Source organism: Chelonia mydas, chromosome 3, assembly GCF_015237465.2.
Source record: "Chelonia mydas isolate rCheMyd1 chromosome 3, rCheMyd1.pri.v2, whole genome shotgun sequence".
Lineage (NCBI taxonomy): Eukaryota > Metazoa > Chordata > Testudines > Cheloniidae > Chelonia > Chelonia mydas.
Genome location: NC_057851.1, coordinates 20,599,931 through 20,623,004, shown reverse-complemented (window position 1 = coordinate 20,623,004; position 23,074 = coordinate 20,599,931). Strand labels below are relative to the sequence as shown.

The 23,074-nt window shown below is 47.8% G+C and overlaps 1 protein-coding gene across 1 annotated transcript in view; it reads left to right on the top strand.

Moving 5' to 3' along the window:
• LOC102930459 (b(0,+)-type amino acid transporter 1-like) overlaps positions 1–19,537 on the top strand; it is a 28,067-nt gene extending 8,530 nt beyond the window's left edge. The window contains exons 2-6 of the mRNA XM_007070001.3: positions 3,374–3,507; positions 3,843–3,972; positions 5,624–5,748; positions 15,501–15,588; positions 17,432–19,537. Of these exons, the coding sequence (XP_007070063.2) occupies positions 3,374–3,507; positions 3,843–3,972; positions 5,624–5,748; positions 15,501–15,588; positions 17,432–17,665 (711 nt within the window). The 3' untranslated portion in view covers positions 17,666–19,537. The remainder of the gene's footprint in view (positions 1–3,373; positions 3,508–3,842; positions 3,973–5,623; positions 5,749–15,500; positions 15,589–17,431) is intronic.
• The last annotated feature ends 3,537 nt before the right edge of the window (positions 19,538–23,074 follow it).

The following is a 23,074-nucleotide window of genomic DNA, read 5'->3' as shown; positions in this document are numbered from 1 at the left end:
GCTGGGCCTCCTGGGGCACAAAAGCGGCTGAGGAGGAGGCACAGTCATGGCCTGCCCACTGGTCAGGTGCAGGGGGTGAGGCGCATGGCTATTACCCTAAAGAGATGGGGCAGCGGGTGGGTCTAACCCTCCCCTGTGTCTCTGGGATTATGCTCCCATCAGGATCAGTGCCTCCTGGTGCTCCTGCTGAGGTGGCCTCTCCTATACAACCTACCAACATTACGTGGGACAGTGGGTTAAAAAGTAAATAAAGGGCCTCATTTCATTACACAGACCAGCAGTGCCAACAGCTGGGAAGAGTCTCTTTCCTTTCTTCTTATCTTATCTGCAGGCACCAGGCACATTGCCTCCATGCAGGCGCCGCTCCTGGAGCTCCCCTTGGCCACGGAGTCAGCACTTCAGGAAGGGAGACGGAAGCAGCATGCCCCCTCGTGCTGTCATTGGTGCCTCACGAGTCACACCACCTCCCAGCCCGTTTCCCACCCTTTTCCCTCGCTCCCTTGGCCTCATGCCACCCCAGCTGACTCTGCCCGGCGACTAGTGAGGCTGCCTCCACAGCTGACTCTGCCCGGCAATTTATGATGCTGCCTCCGTGGCTGACTCTGCCTGGCAACTAGTGATGATCTCTCTATCCCTTTCCCCCAGCCAATGGGAGCTGCGGGGGGCGGCGCCTGCAGCAGACAGAGCTGGCAGCGTGGCTGCTTGGGTCTCTCCTCCGCGGCTCCACCGGCAACCACAGGGGTAGGGAACCCCTTGCAGGGAGCCGAGCTGCCGAAGTGAATGTCCCCCAGGCCACAGACATAAAAAGTTTTATGAATGACACGTTGCCAAGTGCAACCCCTGGGAGGGTCCCAGGAGCAGCAGGATGGAGCAAGTGAATCTCTCCAGCCCCCTCCCCTCCTACCCCCGGGCGGCAGCCACGAGGGCCAGATGAAAGAAAGTTTTTAAAAAGTTTCCAGGGGCCGCAGTGGGGAGGGTCTCGGGCCACAGATGGCCCGTTGGCCGGGACTTTGAGACTTCTGCATAAACATATATACATGGAACAAGAACGGTTTGTAACAGGAACCAATGACCCCCCCTCCCCCAAAAAAAGCCAAATTCCCTTACAAGTAGGCAAAAATTACTTTAAGCAAAGACATCTCCACAACCTTTTCCTCTCCTTGGGAAGACGGGGAAGGCCCACAGAATATTGTGTGGTGTGACAAATAGGGACATCTCCTGTATGGCGTTTAGGGGCCAAACACAGGCTGTGCTAGGACTGGACCGGGGTCCCTCAAGAGGAGTTTTTGGTGACTGAGGAGGACATGGTGCTGGGTGTCCAGCATGCCCCTCCCCAGCAGGGAGGGAGTTGGGATTCACTGTCACAGCAGCAGCCTGGGCTGCTGCTGGAGGAGGAAGAGGTAGTGTTGCCTGTTCCCATAAAAGAGGAGTGGCCCCAGCAGGGGGCAGGCCCTGAAAGCCTTCTGCTACCAGTTGGACTAGGGGATGCATGAGTGCATGATCCTGTTCCCTCTGTGCATGCTCCCATTGCCCATGCTGTCTCTCCATTTGCAGGAATGCCTCATCCTGCCTAATAGTCTGATCCTCTCTTGCCCTAGGAAAGTCCAACTGCCCCTCACTTCTGTCTACACCAACAGGCAGGTCCTCCAGAGTCCTTGACATCTCCCTTTGTTATGTCTGTGGTGCCCCTCTGCCCTACCACCAGAATGGGTTCCCTCTCAGCAGCAGAACATCTTGCCATGTCAAAGACCCTGGTAGCATTATATTTCATTTTTTCCTTGAACGGGACCTAAATCCCCCCACATAACGCAACTGTACTGCTGAAGGCCACAATATTGATACTTTTTAGAATCCAGGCAATGCAGCTGTTACAGCCCCCTTCTTTCATACTACTTTGGCAGCCCACAAGGAAGCAGCTGAGGTTAAAAATGCTAAGATACCTGCCTTACTTTTATTAAAATGCAATGTTTACAGCGTGTGGGGTGGGTTCGGTTCTTTCAGGGGTCATGGTACAAGTCACCTTTCTGTTCTTTAAAGGCTGCCCATCACTTGGAGAACATAGCAGTCCTGAATATACCAGAATGAAAAAGACCGTTCTTTCCAGTACTGTGGAGGGCACCCAGCCACCTATGCTAGACAGATGTTTCTAATAAGGGTGACCCCTCTATTGCTGAGTGGAAGAATTTGGCGAGCTACAGAGCTGGACCACACCCATTTGCCCTGCTGTTAAACCCAGGGAACCAGCTTGAATATTTGCTGAATTATGCCCTCAGGGTGGAAATTTGAGAGGAAATTGACTAGCTAGCAGACAGAGTTTCCTTCCCATGGTAAAGGAACAAAGAACAACAGAGAACATCCACTCACCCCATAACTCATCCCACCCGCCGCATCACCAGAAAATCCAACCCATGTGTTCAATGAGCAGCACTGAAAGGGACAGGGAAACTACAAGAAGTGCCTTTTCTTCACTGCACCTTTGGAATAACACCTCTCCACTACTAAGGGACATGGGATGTGTCAGAACTGCCAGAGAGGACACCTCACTCACCCCCACTTTTCCCCTCTTCTGCAGAGTGACTCAGTGTAGAGAGAGGCCACATGCCAAGGACTGGGAATGGTAATAAACATTTGCAATGGTCATAGGGAGAATAGACTGCTCTGACTTTCCTTGGACCAACAAATGGTTCCCTTTCCCTTCTTGGACCCATACCCAAGCCACCACCTCTCCTCCCCCTCCATGCAACTCCCATTTGCAAAGGGGAGGAAGTAGAAGAGAAGGAAGTGGGGCGGGTTTCAGTCTTTGAGCAACCGTAAACGTAAGTGTCAAAATTCAGAGTAACAGCCGTGTTAGTCTGTGTTCGCAAAAAGAAAAGGAGTACTTGTGGCACCTTAGAGACTAACCAATTTATTTGAGCATGAGCTTTCGTGCATCCAATGAAGTGAGCTGTAGCTCACAAAAGCTCATGCTCAAATAAATTGGTTAGTCTCTAAGGTGCCAGAAGTACTCCTTTTCTTTTTGTCATAAAATTGTTCTTTTCCCATCCCATCCCTTTCCCTTCGGTCAGCTTGGTCCAGTCTCTATCTCTGTTCAGCGTGCTGGCCAAAAAATGCTCAGACACACAGGGACACAGGAACTCTGTTATAGCCGCTGCTAAATGTTTTACAGTGGTTCGTGGAAATTCAGTAAAATAGGTTATGGCACAAGAATGTACATGTGACCATGTCCACTCTCAGCCTGTCAAATGTTTTGCTGTGCGTCAATTGTCAATGAAGATTTCAGTTCCAGCGTGAGCTGGCCATCTGCAAGAGGCAGCTGTAAATATCCATTGCTGTGTTGGAGCCCTTAGCTCATCCTTCTTTATCTCTTCCCTAGGTGAACCTTCCAAGAGCAGTGATGATTGCCATTCCTTTGGTGACATGCCTATATTTGCTGGTAAACGTGAGCTACTTTGCAGCCCTGACTCCAGCTGAACTTCTGTCTTCAGGCGCTGTGGCCGTCAGCTGGGGGTGAGCTATGCGTGTACTAACGCTGTCACTGCGGCCTAGTTGCCAGTTGGGTGTCCTAGCCTTCAGGAGAACTTAGTGCTACTCCCAGCTCTGCCACTGGCCTGCTGAGTGACCTTGGGCAGGTCACTTCACCTGTTTCCCCACCTGTATGATAGGGATGACACTAAGGGCATTCTTCCAGTTGGTCAGGATGACTGCCTCTGCTGGCCATAGCATTGCACAACTAGTTAAAGATGAATTAAGGGAGTGAGACTGATTGTCTTTCTCTGTCATGGTTAAAACCATTTGCTTTTGCGTGATCTGTGGCCTTGCTGTTTTATTTCCCTGTCACTTAGGAATAAAGTCCTGGGCAACTGGGTCTGGGTGATCTCATTGTCAGTTGCACTGTCTTCGTTTGGGTCAGCGAATGGAACTTTTTTCAGTGGAGGCCGTGTGTGCTATATTGCTTCAAGGGAAGGCCATATGGTAAGGGAGTGGAAACTGTCTTTTTAGGTTCATGCTATTTCCCCCTTAATGTGAAGCAAAAAGGGGGGAAAGCTTCTTGAAGCCATTTACTGATATATAAAGGCATCTCCATTGTTTGATTTTCCCCTCCAAAGTCTGTTTTGTTTTTTTAAAAACACATGTATTAGAAATATTAGCTCCTAACTCCCCTTTTGCTGCAGGATTTTAGAAAGCTCTGTGGATTGACTCTTCAGTTGCTGCTGGCCCAGCCACCACTGAAGTGGGAGGTGATGTGGAATCAGACATTGTTCATAAACTTTCCCCCTTAGGGTTTACTGCAGGTGGAAAAGTGCAGCTCTGAGCACCAGCAACACAGCGTACAGATTAAGTGTGGGCTTCTTTTTACCCCCAGGTCATCTACCGTGGTGGAAATGCCTGCACATTGCCTACATTCGTGCTCACACCATTGCTGGAGCTGAAGCTGCACATGTATTAGATCAGTGGTGGGGTGGGGTGGGGTGGGGGGAAACGATCAAAAACATTGAGTGTAGACATAGCCTCAAAGTCTTTCACTCTTAAGGGTCTCTCTCAATGGTTAAAGTAAATTGAAACAGGGTGGGGCGGAGGGGAGGGGAGCTGTGAAGGATTGCTGATCCCTACGCCAAGGAGAAGGGGAGCTCGTTCTCTGCACTTAGCAGGGAAGCTATGTTCTTTTTAGCACCCCCTAATTATAGTTCTTGCTTTCCCTCATTTTTCCTTCCGTATGCATAAGTGTAAGACTCCACTTCCCCTACACTCTCAGCTCAGGGACTCTTCAGTGTGTTTAAATGCCTGGGCCCATGCAAACAACACAGGGAGTTATGTGTTGCATGTCCCCTTTTTAGAAATGAAAGATGGTGTCATCCATACATGGAAAGTTCTGGGATGCATGTGATGCTCTGGGCAGTTTGGGATCTGAAAGCTGAGCATGTGCGTTAACAGATAGTTCAGAATGTATGCAGTGACCCAGGTTTTCAGGCAGTAGGGTAGTATTAAAACTGAGCACCTGATAGTCACTTCAGAAATGAGACAAAGTGCTCTCTTTAAACACTCCCAAGCAATGGAATCAAGCAATGGAACAGGCTAGCAAAGTTATCCCACATTTTGTAACAAATCAGGGTTTGTTTGGGGGCTGGTTGCAGTAGTCTTTCATTTCTAGATGCTTAGTTCCACAAATGGTCCCACTGATGTCAAGTCCCATTGGAAAGTAACTGAAAGTAGCAGAGCTGGAGAACAATGAGGCTGCCCAGATGTAACAAGGCAGAATTTGCTTTTAGAATCTTTCTTTCTGGATCATTAATCATCATTAATAATAATCTGACTTGGCTTTCAGGTACCAGCTAGAGGCTATAGACTGACAGAAAATCCCACCTTTTATTTGCAGCCTGAGCAAATCTGATATGAAATCACTGAGCTACGATTAAAAATAGCCTTGAGGGGTTCCACGTTTACACCCTTCAGAGTAGAACTGCTTTTTAATTACAGTGCTTAGCTGCTGGTTAAGGGCCCAATCCTGAACTCTTGCTTCAGGCAAAATTCCCAGTGCAGCCCATGGCAGCATGAGTATGCATTTCAGAATTGGGCCCTATGCAGATGTGATTGTCTGTCTGTCACCTTTTGCTTTGACTTTCAGCCAGATATTCTGTCCATGGCTCATGTGAGATGCCTCACGCCTTCACCTGCTCTGATATTTACATCAGCCATGGCTTTAATAATGATAATACCAGGAAACTTCAGCAGCATAGTAAACTTCTTCAGGTATGGTTAATATTTCCATTGCCCCTCCCCCTCCTCGAATCTGTTTTTAACATTTTTAATACATTCTCTCTACCTGTGTGGAGGGAGGGATAGCTCAGTGGTTTGAGCTTTGGCCTACTAAACCCAGGGTTGTGAGCTCAATCTTTGAGGGGGCCATTTAGGGATAATGGGCAAAAATTGGGGATTGGTCCTGCTTTGAGCAGGGGGTTGGACTAGATGATCTCCTGAGGTCCCTTCCAACCCTGATATTCTATGATACCTTCTGCCTTCATTAGCTCATGTTATCATTTTCTAGCTAACAATTGTCAGAGGGAAGGGAAAAGTGCGTGATTAGCAATTTTGTGACGTGACTGCTGCTGTGATTCATAGTAATTTACAAATGGATCCATACCTGCTGTTTTCATAGATTATAAGAAGAAGCCACTGTGATCATCTCCTCTGATACTCTATATAATTGTAAGCAGTGTCAGGATGAGCTCCACCCTGACATCTGGTGGTGAGGTGTGGCAAGTTGTGGAAAAAAAACTTCAGGGGCCAATCTCATTTGCATAGGCACACCCACCCCGCCTAGACTGAGGCCATAGCTGCCCAAATGGTCACTTCAGCTGTTGTGGGATCCCCAGTGTCTGTTATTGGGGCGGGAAGAGTAAATTGTTATTACCCTGATTATGGGAACTGTGCTTGGAACTGTACTTGGCCTTTTGTTATGATGGAGGGACTCACCATCAACTGAGTAGCACTCGCTAGGCAAGGGTCATGGGTTCCAAAACTGTGTGAATGGAGAGAGACTTAAGACAGGTATTAGTACCTGGTGGTGTGGGCCCCTTTGTGAGGGCCTGAAGCACCAATTGCACCTCTGTCTCTCTCCACTGTGGAATGTCAGAGCTAATTTTGGGTCTATTAAGAGTCTTGCTACAGGTACTGGGCTGCATTCACGTTGGCCTTATGGTGCACCAGCACTAAGGCCCCCACTACTATGAGCTGAAATCACTAAGAGCTGAAATCACTGAGCACTGTGTCAAGTAGTGGGGAGCCGGAAGTTCTAGCGTGCAGTGGTGTTGTTCGTGAGACGGCGAGCTGTGCAGAGCGGAGCCGTTCGTGAGACGGCGAGCTGTGCAGAGCGGAGCCGTTCGTGAGACAGCGAGCTGAGCAGAGCTGTTTGTGAGACAGCGAACTGTGCCGAGCAGAGCCGGTCGTGGTGGAGCGGAGCAGTCCGTGAGACAGCGGTGTGTTTGTGAGATGGCGAGCTGAGCAGAGCTGTTCGTGAGACGGCAAGCTGTGCAGAGCGGAGCCGTTCGTGAGACAGCGAGCTGTGCAGAGCAGAGCCGGTCGTGGTGGAGCGGAGCCGTTCGTGAGACAGCGGCGTGTTCGTGAGACGGCGAGCTGAGCAGAGCTGTTCGTGAGACGGCGAGCTGTGCGGAGTGGAGCCGGTCGTGGTGGAGCGGAGCCATCCGTGAGACAGCGGTGTGTTCGTGAGACGGCGAGCTGTGCAGAGCAGAGCCGGTCGTGGTGGAGCAGAGCCGTTCGTGAGACAGCGTAGCAGAGCAGAGCCCTGTGGGGCAGTCAGCTTCAGGACACGTAAGGTGCCCCTTACCCCTTTCCCCCACACCCAGGCACATTTTAGCCAGACTGGGGAGTAACACTATGCAGATGAACTTTTGAACTCTGGGGCTGGACTTTTTGGACTTTGGGTGATTTGTGGATTGCTGGACTCAAGAGACGTTTGGGTGCTGGGACTCAAGAACCCGAGGGAAAGGGGCATGCCCCAATTTGCTTGGGGTGGTTTTTTTTGCTCATGGGTTGTGTTATGAATCCTGTTGGTGGTGTTTCCCCAACATAATGCCACATTGTTTCTCCCTGTTATTAAAAGGCTTTTTGCTACACTCAGACTATGTGCTTGCGAGAGGGGAAGTATTGCCTCTTGGAGGCGCCCAGCAGGGGTGGTGTATATTTGTCCCAGGTCACTGGGTGGGGGCTCGAGCCGGTTTGCATTTTGTTATTGGAATGGATCCCCTAGATATTGAACCCGGCCCTTGTTGCTGCCAACTCTGATGGGCAGAAGGGTTACATTTTTGGGGGCTCGTCCGGGATCCCTGGGTCAGTACCCCTCGCAAGCACCTGTTGAGTGATCCACTACATTGGAAAACAATTTATATATTTTTTTGTTTGTGCTTATATTTTGAGGAAATTACTGTTTGTATAATGGCTAATTTGTCAGGTTTGTTGGGCCCTGGCTCAGCAGCTTCTAGCTCAGAGGCTGCAGCCTCGGCTGATGATTGGAGAAAAGCTCTGGAGCAAACATTGGAAAAGGTTGTGCTGTCCCATGCTGCGTCAAACTCTTGTCGTAAGTTAAGATTATTTGCTGGGGAGGAGGAGTTTGAACCCTGGTTAGAGCATACCACTGAAATGCTGCAAGAGTGGGCCGTACCAGATGCAGAAAAGCGAAGATGCCTCATAGAGAGCCTTGGTGGCCCAGCATTAGATGTGATTCGCACCCTGAAGCTCACTGACCCTGGGGTCAGTGTGAAGGACTGCCTAGAGGCCCTTGAACACAACTTTGGGAGCGTAGAGGACCCTGAAGACAGCTACTGTAAGTTCCTTAATTCCCGACAACAAAAGGGCGAGAAGGCTTCAGCCTACATACAGAGACTGGAGAGACTGCTTCAGAGAGCTGTCATGAGGGGAGCAGTGACTGCTGAGCAGATGGATCAGACCAGACTGGCTCAAATTGTAAGAGGAACTCAGTATCAGAACCCGATTCTACTTCATCTCCAGCTAAGAGAACGACGGGAACATCCCCCAAGTTACTCCCAGCTGATGAAAGAGGTCAGAGAGGAGGAAGAAAGGCAGGCTGCCAGTGAGTTTTGGGAAGCCCAAACATCGGATCCAGCCAGCACAACACCACTGCAAGCGGCCAGTGTACTGATGGTGAGCACCAGAGAGGAACTTGCCCAACAAATGCAGGTCCTGACGGAACGGATAGCTGAGCTGCAAAGTACCATTGACCAAGTTAAGACTTCCAGGAATAAGAAGCCTCAACCGGTGGCAATTGAGAAGCCCGCACTTAGAGCCACCATCCCACCCAGGCGAAGGGGGAAAGGTCAATTCTTCTGCTACCGATGTGGTCAGGATGGACACAGTGCTGCCAAGTGCCGTAATGAAGAAAACCCCTCCTTGGTGTATGGAAAGCTGAGGATCAGTTGGGAGAGATCCGGTAGCTGCCAGAGGGTCTGGGGACGGGGACCCCCCAGGTCTGCAGGATTTGAAGATTCCCCCAGAAAAGACTGTCCAGCTGGGATCCCCGCAGGACTGATAGGGCCTCGAGCAGAGGTCACGGTGAGGATTGAAGGGGTGGAGTGTAAAGCAGTGCTTGACACTGGATCTCAAGTGACTATTATATTTCAGTCATTCTACCAGCAGATGCTTAGGCACCTGCCTATGCAGCCACTGACTGGCCTTGGCCTGTGTGGCCTCAGCATGGATGAATACCCCTACCAAGGGTATGTCATAGTGCACCTGGAATTCCCAGAGGAGGTTGCTGGGGTAAGAGAAGAGGTAGACACAGCTGCCTTAATATGCCCTGACCCTAAAGGGACCTCTGATATGTCTGTGCTGATAGGGACCAACTCCAGTCTCTTCAAGGTACTCGCGGATTACTGCAGAAGGCGGGCTGGGAACCAGTACCTGAATACCCTGATGATCCATACGCTTTGTGCTGAAGCCTATAGGAAAATTGAGAGCTCTAAAAGGGAGACATCTGAGCTACCGCTTGGGGCACTGAAGTACGCGGGCACGACCCCCTTAGTAGTGCCTGCAAGGACGGAGCAAGAAGTGCTTGTCATGAGTACCTGTCTGAAAGGCAGTAAAGGGACGTTAGCAATGATAGAGCAGCCGATGGGAGGAGAGCTCCCTGAAGGAGTGCTGGTCCCCAGTGGAGTCATAACCCTACCTGCTGAAGCCCAGGAAAGGGTGACTATACTGATTGCTAATGAAACGAGTCGTGATGTTGTTGTGAAGCAAGGACAAAAGATAGCAGACCTCTTTGAGCCTGAGTCGATTGTAAAACCCCAGTGTGAAACTCAAGTTCCCACAATAGACCCAGCAAAGTTTGACTTTGGAGATTCACCAGTGTCCGAGGACTGGAAAGATCGCCTGAGGAAGAAACTTTGTGAAAGATCCAAGGTGTTCTCACTGCATGAGTGGGATGTGGGATGTGCAAAAGGAGTAGAGCACAATATCAGACTCCATGACTCTCGACCTTTCAGGGAGAGATCTAGGAAGATTGCTCTCTCTGAGATGGAAGATGTGCAACATCATCTTCAGGAGCTGGCTGCGAATGGCATCATTACAGAGTCCCGCAGCCCATACGCCTCACCCATTGTGGTAGTCCGTAAAAAGAATGGGAAAATTCGGATGTGTATTGACTACCGCACCCTAAACAGCCGTACTGTGGTCGACCAGTACACTATGCCTCGAGTGCAAGATGCCTTAGACTGTTTGCTGGGAAGCCAGTGGTTCTCTGTGTTGGATCTTCGAAGTGGATACTACCAGATCCCTCTGGGAGAAGAAGATAAGGAGAAGACAGCCTTCATCTGCCCATTAGGGTTTTATCAGTTCGAACGCATGCCCCAAGGGATTTCTGGAGCACCTGCCACCTTTCAACGTCTCATGGAGAAAGTTGTGGGAGACATGAATTTACTGCAAGTGTTAGTTTATTTGGATGACCTGATTGTGTTTGGAAGAACCTTAGAGGAGCATGAAGAAAGACTTCTTAAAGTGCTTGATAGGTTGGAGGATTATGGTCTGAAGCTTTCAATTGACAAATGCCAGTTCTGCAGAACCTCAGTGAAGTATGTGGGTCACATCGTGTCCCAAGAGGGTGTGAGTACTGATCCTGATAAAATAAAAGCACTCACTACATGGCCACGTCCCAGTAACTACAGAGAACTCAAGACCTTTCTCGGATTTAGTGGCTACTACCGCAGATTTGTGAAAAACTATGCTACGATTGTAAAGCCTCTGAACAATCTCACCAGGGGACATCAGTCCAGCAAGAACAAATCTAAGTCCAAGAATAAGGGGAGGTCTCCAAAGCCCCCTGTGCAGAGACACTATGGCCCATTTGAACCATTTGGGCCACGGTGGGATGAGAGATGTGAAAGGGCTTTTCGAGAAATCATTACTTGCCTAACTCATGCTCCAGTCCTAGTTTTTGCTGACACAAGCAAACCCTTTATCCTGCATACTGATGCCAGTTTGGAGGGTCTGGGAGCAGTCCTGTACCAGGAAGTGGAAGGCAAACGTAAACCTGTAGCCTTTGCCAGCCGAGGATTGTCTGATAGTGAAACTCGCTATCCCACCCACAAGCTGGAATTTTTGGCCCTGAAATGGGCCATCACTGAGAAATTTCGAGACTACTTGTATGGTGCTCAGTTCCAGGTGTGGACAGACAACAATCCACTGACTTATGTGTTAACAAGTGCTAAGCTGGATGCTACAGGGCAGAGATGGGTAGCCGCCTTGGCTAGCTATGAGTTCAGCATTCAGTACCGATCAGGGAGAAGCAATGTAGATGCAGATGCATTGTCCAGGCGTCCACAGGCTCCAGAAGTTGCGGTGATACCCACAGATGGAGTGAGAGCTATTTGCAGTGTGAGTCGCCGAGAGCCAGAGGCCCGTGAGAGCCTTCAGGGATGTGTTGCAGAAGCTTTGGGCCTGCCCCCTGAATGCATGCCTTCTGCTTCAGTGAACTATATTGCATTGGACCAATCTCCTTTGCCCATGCTCAATGCGGCGGACTGGCAAGAAGCCCAGCGGCAAGATATTGACATTCGTGATACACTACTTGCCAAAAGGGAGGGGCGAAGCCCAGCTGCGGTTGTCCCACCTAACCCGGAGGGTAAACTACTATTGAGAAAATGGACCAAACTAAAACTGATTCAGGGAGTGCTACACCGAATGACCACTGACCCTTTACAAAAACAACGAGCACAACTAGTGCTGCCAAAAAAGTACAGAGCCCTGGCCATGAGGGCTCTGCATGATGACTTTGGGCATTTAGGGATGGAGAGGACCCTGGAACTTATTCGTAGTAGGTTCTATTGGCCCCGAATGGCTGAAGATGTTCGCAGGAAATGTGAGACTTGCGCTCGATGTGTTCAAAGGAAAACTCTGCCCACAAGGGCTGCATATCTCAAGAACATCACCAGCAACAAACCTTTGGAATTGGTATGCATTGATTTCTTGTCTGTAGAGGTAGACAAGAGGAATGTTGGGAACATTCTAGTAGTGACTGACCATTTTACGCGGTATGCACAGGCATATCCCACACGTGATCAGAGGGCCACCACCGTCGCTCGAGTATTGTGGGACAAATATTTCTCAGTCTATGGATTCCCGGCTCGGATACACTCTGATCAGGGGCGGGATTTTGAGAGTCACCTTCTGAAGGAGGTGCTGAAGATAGCAGGAATTAAAAAGTCTAGGACAACGCCTTATCACCCCCAAGGTGATCCTCAGCCAGAGAGGTTCAACCGAACCCTATTAGATATGTTGGGAACTTTGCGACCAGAGCAGAAGGCAACCTGGAGCCAGCATGTCGCATTTCTGGTGCATGCCTACAATGCCACAAAGAACGATGCTACGGGAGTCACCCCATATCTCTTGATGTTTGGGCGAGAACCAAGATTACCCATAGACTTGTGCTTTGGTGTATCAGAGGATGGAGATAGCTATGAAACTCACCAGCAATATGTATCCCGACTAAGAGAAAAGCTGCAGGATGCTTATCGCTTAGCTACCGCTGCGGCTCGGAAGAACGCAGACCGCAACAAACATCGATATGATGCTAGAGTGCGTTCGCAGGAGCTCCAGCCGGGGGACAGAGTCCTGCTGCGAAATTTGGGTATTGCTGGCAAACACAAAATAGCTGACAGATGGAAGGCAATACCTTACCTGGTGATGGAAAAGCTGGGAGATCTGCCGGTCTACAAGATCAAACCTGAAGACGGCCCAGGGCAAATAAAGACGGTGCATAGAAACCTTTTGCTCCCTGTGGGGGAATTGGTAAGCATCCCTTATAAGACGGGCCACGACAGGGCAGCCGGGCAGAACAGAGGTGCTAGACCCAAGCTGCAGCTAACTTACCCCTATTCTGCACATCTGAGAGTGAGTTTGAGGAGGAAGACACAACCCTGGTGTATCCTGGGATGGAGACAAGATTTCAGTCTCGATCAGCTGAACCAAACGAGAGTTTTCCCTCTTCTGCCCTAAACCCCATGGCGGAATTATTTAGGCCCCTTTCTGACACCCCGGTGCCGCTGATAAGACCCCCCTGTGATGACACACACAGGTTATTGGACAGTGGAGACACACAGGTAGAGGATGCCCTGGGCACCTTGTCCCCTCCAGCGTTAGAACTAGGAGTGCAGGGGCCTACGCCAGTAGCCGAGGGACCCTCCAGGGAAGCCTCTCCATCCGTCACTCAAGAGGATGTTCCCCCTACCTCGGCAACAGAGAGTCTCAATAGACGAGACAGGGTGATAAGACCAGTGAAACGGTTAACTTATGATGCACCTGGGGTGACTAGTGAGGAGCCAATACATTTAGCACACAGGCTTGTGGAAGCTAAAGTGGGCTTCCTGAGGCCCTTTGGAGGAAACCAATGAGTTGGTATAAAGGGCGTGTGATTTGTCGGGACGACAAATTCTCGGCTGGGGGGAGGATGTAAGCAGTGTCAGGATGAGCTCCACCCTGACATCTGGTGGTGAGGTGTGGCAAGTTGTGGAAAAAAAACTTCAGGGGCCAATCTCATTTGCATAGGCACACCCACCCCGCCTAGACTGAGGCCATAGCTGCCCAAATGGTCACTTCAGCTGTTGTGGGATCCCCAGTGTCTGTTATTGGGGCGGGAAGAGTAAATTGTTATTACCCTGATTATGGGAACTGTGCTTGGAACTGTACTTGGCCTTTTGTTATGATGGAGGGACTCACCATCAACTGAGTAGCACTCGCTAGGCAAGGGTCATGGGTTCCAAAACTGTGTGAATGGAGAGAGACTTAAGACAGGTATTAGTACCTGGTGGTGTGGGCCCCTTTGTGAGGGCCTGAAGCACCAATTGCACCTCTGTCTCTCTCCACTGTGGAATGTCAGAGCTAATTTTGGGTCTATTAAGAGTCTTGCTACAGGTACTGGGCTGCATTCACGTTGGCCTTATGGTGCACCAGCACTAAGGCCCCCACTACTATGAGCTGAAATCACTAAGAGCTGAAATCACTGAGCACTGTGTCAAGTAGTGGGGAGCCGGAAGTTCTAGCGTGCAGTGGTGTTGTTCGTGAGACGGCGAGCTGTGCAGAGCGGAGCCGTTCGTGAGACGGCGAGCTGTGCAGAGCGGAGCCGTTCGTGAGACGGCGAGCTGTGCAGAGCGGAGCCGTTCGTGAGACAGCGAGCTGAGCAGAGCTGTTTGTGAGACAGCGAACTGTGCCGAGCAGAGCCGGTCGTGGTGGAGCGGAGCAGTCCGTGAGACAGCGGTGTGTTTGTGAGATGGCGAGCTGAGCAGAGCTGTTCGTGAGACGGCAAGCTGTGCAGAGCGGAGCCGTTCGTGAGACAGCGAGCTGTGCAGAGCAGAGCCGGTCGTGGTGGAGCGGAGCCGTTCGTGAGACAGCGGCGTGTTCGTGAGACGGCGAGCTGAGCAGAGCTGTTCGTGAGACGGCGAGCTGTGCGGAGTGGAGCCGGTCGTGGTGGAGCGGAGCCATCCGTGAGACAGCGGTGTGTTCGTGAGACGGCGAGCTGTGCAGAGCAGAGCCGGTCGTGGTGGAGCAGAGCCGTTCGTGAGACAGCGTAGCAGAGCAGAGCCCTGTGGGGCAGTCAGCTTCAGGACACGTAAGGTGCCCCTTACCCCTTTCCCCCACACACAGGCACATTTTAGCCAGACTGGGGAGTAACACTATGCAGATGAACTTTTGAACTCTGGGGCTGGACTTTTTGGACTTTGGGTGATTTGTGGATTGCTGGACTCAAGAGACGTTTGGGTGCTGGGACTCAAGAACCCGAGGGAAAGGGGCATGCCCCAATTTGCTTGGGGTGGTTTTTTTTGCTCATGGGTTGTGTTATGAATCCTGTTGGTGGTGTTTCCCCAACATAATGCCACATTGTTTCTCTCTGTTATTAAAAGGCTTTTTGCTACACTCAGACTATGTGCTTGCGAGAGGGGAAGTATTGCCTCTTGGAGGCGCCCAGCAGGGGTGGTGTATATTTGTCCCAGGTCACTGGGTGGGGGCTCGAGCCGGTTTGCATTTTGTTATTGGAATGGATCCCCTAGATATTGAACCCGGCCCTTGTTGCTGCCAACTCTGATGGGCAGAAGGGTTACATAATACAGGCATAGGATTTTTCAGAATTAATTCCTGTTTGAACTAGAGTACATATTGTAGAAAAGCATCTAATCTTTTATTTAAAAATTTCTAGTGATGGAGAATCCACCACAAACTTGTAAATTGTTCTAATGGCTAATGATATTTACTCCATTTTAAAGTTTTGATCACTGTAGGTGAGAAAAATGGAGTGCATGTTGATAAGTGTTGGATTTAGGACAATTAAAAACGGCTCTTTTGTACTAAAGTTAATGATTCCTCTCCTTTTTAAACAGTGCACTTTCTTAAAGGTACATACAGTTGATATCTGAAAAGCAGGGCTTTTATATTCAGCTGATCTAATTGCTGAACTCAATGGTTGTAACTTTTTTTTTGTACAGTTTTACAGCTTGGCTTTTCTATGGCACAACTATTGCTGGTCTCCTGTACTTAAAGATTAAGAAACCGGAACTGCCAAGATCATATAAGGTAAAACTTAAAAACATTTATTTGTTGCCCATGGAAGTGAGAATGATGTTGCACCCTTGATAGACTTTACCAAATATTCTCTTTAATCCCATCTGGAAGGATTGAACATTAGGGCACTGTGGAGACAGATAGCTATCTGCCTGGCAACACACTGCCCCTCCCACCAGTGAAGGTTTATCTTTAGTCCTGGATCTCAGACACTGCTTCTTCTTAAACCTGTGAGAAGAGGATCTAGGGAAAGGAGTGCTCTAAAAGGGTCTCCTGAGTCATTTTGCCATGGCTGGGGCACATGTTTGCTTCCTAGGGTACTGGTTCCCAAATACAGGTTAGCTCATTGGATCCGTATGAAGTCCTGTTCTGGAGTCACCTGTACCTCTCTCCAGTGCCCCGTCAGACTGCACAGCTCCAGAGAAGATGTGCTGCAGGGCTTCTCCTGTTAGACGGGGAACTCTTCGGAAAGGGGAGTTTCTAGGCTTAGAGGGGATCACTGAAAAAGTGAACAAGAGCAGGCTCCATTCACAGTCCATTGGCTTTTCTTTGGGATAGGGGCAATGCATGGATCTTGGACCCCAGTGGGCATCTCCATGAGGTGTGGAGCAGGTTTAATATTTAAAGCTAGACTTGACAAAGCACTAATGATGGAACAGTAGAGCACGGCCCTGCCCGGGCAGGGAGATGGAAAAGTCCCAATAAGGCACCTATCACCCGTGATTCTGTCCTGAAACTAGGACAGCAAACTCCATGTTGTTGGCTAAAGAAGAGTGAAACAGTGGAAGTGCAACCCCCTGTTCAGTGTGTTTTATGTGCCTGCCAGGTCTCAGTCCACAGAGGTAATGGGCCTGTTACAATTTTTAGATTGATAGTTTGGCTTTTTAGCTCAAACTGTAGCAACTCATGTCACTAACTCCTGAGGTTCCCTGGTCTTGGCTAACAGGGCAGTGGCCATAGAAGGATCTGTCCTTGTGACACACCATTGTCCGCAAGAGAAACATTTTCACACTCAAAGTAAAGCTAGAGTTTTTATTAGAATTTTGCCAGAAGGGTTGGGGCCCCGTTGGGAGTGAGCAGGGGCTGAGGCGGGCAGAGCTGCTGAGTGGTAAGGCTAGGGAGATCTGTGGAGGGTCCCATCCATGCTCTCCCTATTAAACAAGCACAATACCATTGACTTTGGCAGTTCGATTCCCTCCTGAAAGTAGGGTATCACAGAAGTTAGAGATGGAAAAGAACAACTGGGGCATCTAACCCATCTCCCTGTTGGTGCAGGATTATTCCCTCTTGTTTATTTACAGGTCTTTGGTGAAATTTTAAATTAAGTTTAAATTTAATTTAGTTTAATTTAAATTTAAGTTTTAGATTGAATATTTTTAAGGCCAAACTTACAGAAATAGGCTACTTGGGCATCCACCCCTCAGTGCATGTGTAACCGCTGTCTGCTTGGTGTGGCACTCTTGTCTCCCTCTAGTGGCATCTAGACCATCTAGGGATGAATGAGTCTGCTACAGCCTTAGGCTGTATACCAAGCCTCAGCTGTCCCAGATTCGATCCTGCCTTTTGACGACCAGGTCTGTCGGCTTTACACATGCAGAGCCTCCCATTTTCAAGTACAAGTGGTCAGACACTATTATAGGATTTGTGGTTCTGTGTTCATAATCCTCAGTGTACCTAAAACATGCATGCATGTTTAATGGCTGGCTGAGGAGTCTGTGCCCAAAGGCCCAGTTTTGGAAGGTGCTGAGTGCCTCCTGGAAAGTGCTATTCCAGTGTGGGTTGAGGGCATTCAGAACTTCACAGGGTCAGGCCTAGGATACATATGGTCCTTTACAGAGATGTTTTGCTTTCACAGGTTCCAATTATTATACCAATAATTGTGTTGATTGCATCTGTGTACCTGGTGCTGGCTCCAATCATCGACCAACCCCAGATCGAGTTCCTCTATGTCATCCTATTCATCCTCAGTGGTATCATTGTTTACTTCCCATTAGTTCATTACAAACGCCATCCCCAGTTCTTACAGAGAGTCACTTTGCATCTCCAGCTGCTCCTGGAAGTTGCCCCGACGGCTAAGAATACGAACTAATTTAACATTCACTGTACTACACTGTTGGCTGCTCCTGCTTATTTTTTCCAATACTGAAGACCATATTTGTTTGAGATATATGTGCAAAATAGCTTGTTCATAGGGGAAGCAGAATAACTATATTAAGTAGGTTGGAAGAAAATGGAACAAAAACATCTGATAGATAGATATGGGCCAATGGAAGAGTCCTTGTGTGTTTTCTGGGGATACCTTCTCCCTTCCACACACATATTCTGCACCCTTTACCATTCCTGAGACTCCACAGTGCATCATGTATATTTCTATCCTGACAAAGAGGGAGAGGAATTCTCGTGAAGGATTCATACTTTTACTCAATCAAGGCAATAAGGTCTTATCACTGGTAACATACCATTATCCCTGTAGCAGGCTACAGCCATGAGCCAGCTTCTCCCAGCAGGCCCTTTAAATTACTTCCACCCAGATTGGCCCCACAGCCTTACAAATAAACAAACCATGGGGGCGGGGACCTTCCACAGCAAAACATCCTTTGCTCCCCAGCCATCTCTGCTGGACTGAGGTTTTCCCAATGCTCCTCCACAGTTCAGAGGGAGACCAGTTCAGTCTCCCTGATCTGAGAGAGATTCACCCGAAGGCAGTCCTCTGTGTGCCTCCTGTTAGGAGGAAGAGGCAGATTATATGCTTCCCTCTTTCCCTGAACTTGCCCTGATTGGCTGAGAGGGAGAGGAGGCCTGTCCTAGCCTACACGACAAGGCTCCTTGAAGTCCTAGGTCCTAAAGAGAACCACAGCGTAGCGGTTTTCCAGACACCAGGTATTACCCTGGGACTACTTTCTTCCTCTCAGCCTCTGTCTGTGTTGGTCGGTATGTCTGTGCCTGCCACAGAGCTCCTGGACCAGGGGAGCTCCCCCTGGACTTCCTCCTCTGACCCTGTCACAGTGCCTTTCTGCTGATAGTGCCAGTGCCATCCCCCTAAGTGGTGGCATCATCAGATATAGTTACAGAGATGCAGCCATTTTTTTTTGTATGATGTGATTAGGGCCTTCTGAATATGTTGCTCTTCTAAACCTATTGGATTAAATACTGGTTAGGAGGATTTTCTTTCACTACTATTTACATGAAACAATAGAGAAGAAACAAGGAATCATTTCCCACCCTGATATGTACACTTATTGTAATTATTAAACACTAATTTCAAAAGCATTCACTGTTGTTGCTAGATATTGCCTTGTTACATTCTCTGTTCTTATATCTTAGTGATATACGAGTGACGGAAAGCCATGCTGTCGCATGGGAAAGGCAATTGGACCACATAATCCACCATCTGTGCTGTTTCCCTCATACAACCAATGAAATTGTTGCATGCAAATTAACTGTAGGGTTCAGGGTAAGAGTAAGGGTGGCAACTGGTTGAGTTACCTATGATATCACAATGGTACAGGACTCTTGGCATGGCATACATGCCTTACTGTGGCTGTTCACTGCATGGATGTAAATTTGTAAAGTCAAAGTGTCTGAGAACTTAGAAATTGGACTGTAACAGACCAGGAACCCCAGTGATGATTGAACCTGGTGATATTCTAAATAAAGAGAGCTCTCAGCCATGCTTGTAGATGTTGCCATCACTTCGACACTGACTCAGACATTCTAGGCTTCAGAGTGACACACAAAGTAACAGTCCTGGAATTTTATAATATAAAGAGCTTCTGAGGAAGGATGGTCTTGTGGTGGGCTGGGATTCAGGAGATCTAGTTTACTTTTTGTGTACCTTGGGCAGATCACTTGGTCTGTGCCTCAGTTCCCCAGCTGTAAAAATGGGGCTAATATGGTGCCTTTCTGCATGTGACGCTACACCCCATATTCTTCATAGAGATATTGTTATGATATGAATATGGCATAACTAAGATATGTTTAATGCAAGATGGATCATATGAGGTATCATTGGAAAGGTTATGATGTACTGACTATGATTATCCTATTTGTATGCATGTATCATTTGTGTGTCTGAAGTTAGAAATATTGACTATATAACAATTACAAATGTGTTTACACCTGGGGAACACCCACCAGAAAGTAGGCAGTCAGCCTGGATGGGCCATTAGGGAGAGCAAGAGGACTCTGAAGATGCTAATCTCCCTCCTTCCTGAGAAATTTCCTGGGCTGCTGCTTTGGCCCTGCAGGGTCATGTGATCATGTCATCTGGTACAGGACCCCATCTTGGCCTACTAGTATTTTTCTACTAATAGGGGGTGGGGATCAAACTGGGAAACAAAGGATTCCTGCCATATGTAAATCCTATTTAAGGTAGGAAGTGAGTTAATCTTGGTCAGTTCCTCACTGAATCCCTGCCCAAGATGACTGCTGAAAACACATATGATCTGGGGAAGAAGGACTGATCTGGGGAAGAAAGGACAGGACCCAGTCTAAAAAGGTGTAGGCATCTGGCTTGTGAAAGGAATATCTGGAATTCTAAGTTGCAAGGAAGAGCAGTTTGTCTTCAAGAATTGCTGCAACCTGCTTAAAACAACGTTTAGGGAAGAAATAGCTACTTGTAGCCAGTTTCTTTAGTGTATTAAGCTTAGTTTGTGCGTTTGCTTTATTTGCTCAGTAATCTACTTTGATCTGTTTGCTATCCCTTATAAGCACTTAAAATCTATCCTTTGTAGTTAATAAACTTTTTTTCCCCTCTAAACCAGTTTGTGCAATTCATAACTGGGGGCAAAAAGCTGTGCATATCTTCCTCCACATTGAAGGAGGGGTGAGTTTCATGAGCTTATGCTGTACAGATTTCTGTGCAGCACAAGACAATACAAATTTGGGTTTACACTTCAGAGGGGGTGTGCACTTGAGTGCTGGGCAATAAACATTAAACTGTGGTAACTGCAGAGGGTTTATGTTCAAATTGCAAACTTCCAAAAAAAAAAAGTACATTTATTTTACATTTCTCCTGCAGCTTAGGGTTTCCTGCTTCTTCAGTAAAATAATTGCAAGGAAAGTGTCCAAATCCAAAGGGAAAGCACAAGCGTACTTTAACTGTTAATTACTACAATATGGTAACAAGTTCAGTGGCACCTAGTATGATGCTTCCCTGGGTACCCAGGGTTGAGGCACTTCGCCGCCACTGACCTTCAATATGTGGAAGTCTTTTCTGCACCTGCTGTGGATCAGCTCTTGGACTCTTCCAATCTCTGGCTACACCAGCACTATCTTCCAGGCCTTGTCCTCTGTATGGTTTAGTGATAGGCACATGCCACACCCAAGCACTCCAAGCATCCCTTTGTAGTGCCCAGCCCCTGATCTGCTGAACACTCACTGAACTGTCAGATTCACTACTCCCAAAGGAATAAGCACACCCCAGTTTATGAGTTTTAACTCAGCATTCCCACCCCACATAACACACAGCACTTAGGTATATTTATAGTGAAAACAAGAATAAATTTATTATCAAAGAACAGAGATGCAAATGATGGTAAGTAAGAATATTGGAAACAAATGGTTACATATAAAACAAAAATCACAACATGCTTTCTGGAGCCTAAACTGAACTCACAAGGCATTCCCCTGTCTCCACAAGATACCTTACCCAAAGTCCTTTTCCCAGCATTTTCAACCAGGATGGCTGAGATCCTCTGTTCATAAGACCAAGCCTGCTGGCAACTTGTCTTCCCAGATTGAAAGATCCTCCGTGTAGCTCTATACCCCCCGTTATACTCCCAAGAGTTCATGGTCTTTCAGAAACAGCATAAACGCTGCTATTTTTGTTTTTTCCTGCAGCCCTCTCAGCCTATTCACTAGCGTTTGGCTCAATGTGCAAATAGATGTCATAGTAAGATAGAGTGGTCAACCAGGGAGAGAAGTGTCTCCCACCTCCTGTCTGGAGAAGTCTGTCTCAATGCACTCTACCTTTGAGCGACCTGCCTTTAACAACATAATTTTCAGTATACAGACATACCTGCTTACATGCTATCTGCACATACATGATTATGATGATCAGTGTGACACCTCCTTTTAGTACGGACCTTATAGGACACCTTCTGGTGAACCCAGGAATCCCTTTTACCCTATGTACTTTTGTACCCTCTCTCAGTGGGCATCAAGAGGTCTGTGGGTCACACCTAGGGCTTCACATCTTTCACTGCATTATACACAATGGCCACTTGGAAATCTGTAACAAAAGGGATACAATGCGCATCTTGCTGTTCAAAAGAAGCACAGACACTGACCATCTGAGTATAAGGAAACTCACTCCTGGCTGTTTGACACACCTGAAGAGTTTAAAAGCCATCCAGTAGAAGGCAATGCTGCAAATATACAACAGTTAGTTCATTACCTTGTGCACAGGTATTAGGCACGTAGGGTTTGCTATGGCAGATCTGACCAGCCAATCTGCTATCCTTGCTCCAATACCACACTTCAGAGGAAGTTCAACAATCTATAACGTGCACCTTTATTATTATTTTGCTTTTAGTATGACTATTATTGTTTATTAGCTGAATAGCAGCAATAGTGGAGTAGGTGCAATGGTGTGTGGGATTCCTTCCTGACATTTGCTAGTGAAGTGTTTATACCCAGAATCATAAGAATCATCTTAGGTTCAAGAGCTACCAGGGATGTCAGCGGTCATGAAATTGTATTTAGTGCATCCTCCTAAGGCAGTGAAGTCTACAGGCTGACTATATGCTGCCTGAAGGAGAAGTGCACTTTGTTTGGTTCTGAATATTTTACCCTTCAATTGCATAGAGCATGCCTTTGGTTTCACGTCGGGGACAAGGTGTAGAAGAAGGGAAGGGAAGGTGAAATTTACATTGAATGATGAAAACCCAAACGTGTGCTTGGATAGCTAAATAAGGAAGAGGAAGGAATGACGGTGAGGCAGAAGTTTCTGAGAGCTCTGCTATGTCATGGTGAAGCTTTCAGAAGTGTTACTATATGCATAATAGTGTGGTTGACAGAGTCAAAGATGAAGCTAAACTAGACCCATTGCAGGACAAATTACAATCTTAGATGGAATCAAATCAAATTCAATTGCTTGAATCCATTCCACAATCATATGGCTAAACAAGAAGTGAAATACACGTAACCATAGCCATAACCAACTCATCACACTAGCTTCCTATTTTAATTCCTGAAGAAGAAAGAGTTGCCTTTTCCCTGGTAGGCATAAAAATAAGATTTGTAAAGCAAATTATAGGTAAAAGTGAGAGTCTCGAAACAGTTGTCTGAAGTCTCCTCCAACCAGTTGATATTGGGCGAGTTAAAAATCAGCACTTAATATTACTTTACCAGCAAATTTTGCAGCTGAATTTCTTAACTTACTAACATTCTTATTTTTCAATCCTTTGGAGGCCAGTGGGATAAGGCTACAAGTATGGTAGGACTTCTGTTACCAGGGATTTGTAGCCAAATAGGTTTAATTCCCAGGAGATTAATG